The 4230-nt window shown below is 48.0% G+C and overlaps 1 protein-coding gene across 1 annotated transcript in view; it reads right to left on the reverse strand.

Moving 5' to 3' along the window:
• Window positions 1-1435: 1435 nt before the first annotated feature.
• LOC107300378 (multidrug resistance-associated protein 5-like) overlaps window positions 1436-4230 on the reverse strand; it is a 40298-nt gene continuing 37503 nt past the window's right edge. The window contains exon 12 of the mRNA XM_015829713.1: window positions 1436-1737. Coding sequence (XP_015685199.1) covers window positions 1636-1737 — 102 coding nt within the window. The 3' untranslated portion in view covers window positions 1436-1635. The remainder of the gene's footprint in view (window positions 1738-4230) is intronic.

Genomic DNA, 4230 nt, shown 5'->3' on the forward strand with positions numbered 1-4230 from the left:
CTATAAAATGTCCACCTGGACAAAACAAACAAACAAACAAATCAACAAACATGCAGTGCTGACCGATCGAAACAGCTATTACAAGACTGACCACGCCCGTCTGGGCTACTGGTCCCATACCACACAGATGGTGTACAGTAACCATGGTAACGTACAACACAACAGGACCAGCAACCTGAGGTAGGTCTCTTTACAATTAGAAAACGAAAATCCCTACACCAGTAGTGTCAAAACCCGATCAGGTGCCTGCTAAAAGCTGCAAGATGTTGAGGATGTAATAATTCCATTAACGAGGAGGCAAGAGCAAAATTTTGTGCACATACAGAGTCAGGTGAATTTAACAACCGTTTTAAAAAATCTCAAAGCATCTGGAGAAATTTCCAAAACAAAACGCTAATTTATCTCAAAAGGCCTGCAACTCGGCAGAGAAACGCTGTCGGAAGTAGAAGGGTCCAGACTAAAAAAAAAGATTTGCTTGCTCTAGCTTGGGAATAATGCTATATATACCAGAGATGGGGAAAATCCCCAAAAGATTTATGGCGTTCAACTCCCAGAATTCCCTAGCCGAGCCACGCTGGCTAGTGAATTCTGGGAGTTGAAGTCCACAAGTTTTAAAGTTTGGAGCCCACCTGGTATACGCTGTAGACAGGTGCTTTTGCACAGCAAAATGGGAACGGCTTTGACTGTGCGTTGGATGAAACATCAGCCAAACAACCGACAGTGTCATTGTGCGCACCCAAGTGAATGCACTGGGTTCAATGGTACCTGAGTTTTGTGGTGGCCCTTCACTTCCGGCTACAAAATTCGCTAACAAAATCACCATGGGGAGGGAGGGGGAAGAACGTTAAACCCCTCCAGGGCCCAGGACCACGAGAAACCGTGGCTTCTATCTGACAATTGTCAAGGAACTTGATTGCCCTTGTCAGAGCCCACACGCTTTACGTAGGGCGGTGAAAAAGGAGGGAGGGAGGGAAGAGTTACACAAAACTTTCACTTCCACCCCAGGGAAGTTGGGAAAAAAAAAAAAAGCCAGCACCAGAGAATGTCCAGTGCAGCTTGGCCCAAGCCAGATTCCCCAACCCCACTAAAACGTTACCCCCCTCAAAAAAAATATTTAAAAATAAAAGGATAGAAAAGAATTTGCACTGGTATTAACCACCGCGCTCATTTTAATATAAAATAAACAGCTTACATTTCCACTGTAAATATAGGCTATGTACAGAATTCTGTGTCGATATAGCTACCGGTACATGTATAAAGCTTCGATATAGGCCTCTGGATTACATTTATAATAATAATAATAAGGTGGCTCTCTGAGCCATTTTTGTAGAGTGCATTTAATAGCCCAAAAAAAAAAAAATTAGTTAAGGAGAATACGAAATAAATACCATAATAAAAACCGTGAAGAATCCTCCTTACAGTACTATATATATATTTTTTTTTTTAAAAAAAAAAGAGAGACAGAACTCGATCCTGACCCACGATCCAAAAAAAAAAATTAAAAAATTAAAAGGGTGAAAAGACAACCTGCTCGGAAAGACATGGGGAAAAAAATGGAGGGGAGGAACGTCCCTGCCACGGGCAGAGGAGGATTAACGCTCCGTCTTATTAAAGTGACTTTGCCCTGAATTTTTTTTAGCCCTTGACGGCAACCTTGTTTTCCACAGCGGCAAACATGGCAGAGAAGCGGGAATTTTCATTGGACAGAAGCGCCGACGGCGTGTCAAATTCCGTCACCTGAAACAAAACGGAAGAGAAAGCGCATGAAGTGCGATGCACCCACCGGGGGCAAATACAGGCAGCCCTCGACTTAACGGCCGCAGCTGAGCCCCCCCAATTTTTGTCTAATCAGCGAGACGTCGGTGAAGTGAGTTTTGCCCCACCTTTCTTGCCACAGTTGTGAATCTGACTTCCCCCCACTGCACTTGGCTTGTCAGAAGGGCGCCAAAGGGGATCACGTGACCCCAGGGGACGCTGCGACCGTCATAAAGACGAGTCAGTTGCCAAGCGTCTGAACTTTGATCACGTGATCGTGGGGAGGCTGCAACGGTCGTTAAGAGTGAAAACTGGCATTTTCCAGTGCCCTTGTAGGAGTTACTGAATGAACTGTTGTAAGTCGAGGACGACCTGTAGCATCACCGTTGGAAAAGGGGACCCAAAGATATGCTATTCCTTTATTTTAGATAAAAGATTAGAGTTCCTTTAGAGTGACGCGATGGCCGTCTTCTGATATCTCAGGGGCTGCCCCAAAGAAGAGGGAGTCAAGCTATTCTCCAAAGCGCCTGAAGGCAGGACGAGAAGCAACGGATGGAAACTAACCAAGGAGAGAAGCAACCTAGAACTAAGGAGAAACTCCCTGACAGTGAGAACAATTAACCAGTGGAACAACCTGCCTCCAGAAGCGGTGAATGCTCCAACACTGGAAGTTTTTAAGAAGAGACTGGACAGCCATTTGTCTGAAATGGTATAAGGCAGGGGTCCCCAAGTCAGGCCACGCCCCAATACCGAGCCTGTTCGGAACCAGGCCATGCGAGCAGACAGGCGTGCGCAACTTGATTTGCACGAGCAGTGGGCCGGCGCAGGTACATGCACGCAGCTCAACTTGTGCAAGAATGCACTCACGTGCTGGCCTGCCACTCACACAAGTGGAGCTTTGCGTGCGTGCATGTGCTAACCCACCGCTTGCAAGGCCTGGTTCTCCTCTCTCTCTCTCCCCCCCCCCCAGCTGGGTTGCCAAGCTGCAAAGGTTGGGGACCACTGGTATGGGGTTTCCTGCCCGAGCAGGAGGTTGGACTAGAACAGAGGTCCCCAACCCCTGGTCCATGGATCAGTACCGATCCGCGGCATACCAGCAGCCGGTCTGCACAAACTAGCAAAGCCCCAAAACCATGCACTCTCCGGTCCCCGGAAAAAGCTCTCTCCACGGAACCGGTCCCCAGTGCCCAAAAGGTTGGGGGACCTCTGTACTAGAAGACCTCCAAGATCCCTTCCAACTCCTTTCTTCCCTTATTCTGTTATCTTGGAAGAAAGCACTGGCTAATCCTTTCCAGGCTCCAAAAGCCAAGAAAGATTAGTGATTCTTCCAAGCCGATGTCCTTATTATTCCTCACTTATAGACAGAATCTCGGCAAACCAAAGCAAACTGCCAGCCACATAAAACATGCACCGTGGAACTGTTAAGGAGGAGCCGTCTTCATCCTCTTTCTCTCACACAAGCTATCAGGTCTACCTTGTCTCTAGCTCCTCAGGAATTTCCTCCTGGAAATCCAGACTACATTCGAGCACATTATTTCCATAATGTTGCCATGAGAACTAGGAGGACGTACCCATAAAGACACTACGATTCGTCTAAATAACAGTATAACAGAATTGGAGGAGACCTTGGAGGTCTTCAATCAAATGGTAGTCCAGTCTCTTATTCAAAAGTTCCAGTGTTGGAGGCACCCACAACTTCTAGAGGCAAGTTGTTCCACTGATTAATTGTTCTCACTGATGGGAAATTCCTCCTTAGTTCTAGGTTGTTTCTCTCCTTGATTAGCTTCCATCCGTTACTTCTTGTCATGCCTTCAGGTGCTTTGGAGAATAGCTTGACTCCCTCTTCTTTGGGGCAGCCCCTGAGATACTGGAACACTGCTATCATGTCACCCTTAGTCCTTATTTTAATTAAACTAGACCCGTGGTGGCAAACCTATGGCACGCATGCCGCAGGTGGCACGCAGAGCCCTCTCTGTGGACATGCGAGCCGTCGCCCCAGTCCTAGGCCTTCAGCTGGGTTTATAAAACCTTTTTGCTTTAGGCCGCCACCACCGTGTGCAAAAAAAAAAAAAAGGTTCCATCGATCAATTTCAACTTCTCACAGGGAAAAAAAAGGTCTCGCAAAGTTGGAATTGATTGATTGAACTTTTTAGTCCCACCCAGTCTGCCGTTACCACCGCAGCACGCCTACCCAATGGGCCATGCCCACCCGGCACCTGACGATACATAAGTGGGTTTTGGGTTGTAGTTTGGGCACTCGGTCTGTAAAAGGTTCGCCACCCCGGGTCACCCCAACGATGCCCTTGACGTGATGGCCCGTTGCCTGGAGGCCGTACGGGTCTGGATGGGAAGGAACAGACTCAGACTCAACCCTTCCAAGACCGAGTGGCTGTGGCTGCCGGCGCCCCGGCATAGTCAGTTGGTTCCATCGCTGTCTATAGGGGGCGAATCCTTGGCCCCCTCAGAGAGGGCGCG

The sequence above is a fragment of the Protobothrops mucrosquamatus genome, unplaced genomic scaffold (genome assembly GCF_001527695.2).
Source record: "Protobothrops mucrosquamatus isolate PMUCROS unplaced genomic scaffold, P.Mucros_1.0 scaffold6838, whole genome shotgun sequence".
Classification (NCBI taxonomy): domain Eukaryota; kingdom Metazoa; phylum Chordata; class Lepidosauria; order Squamata; family Viperidae; genus Protobothrops; species Protobothrops mucrosquamatus.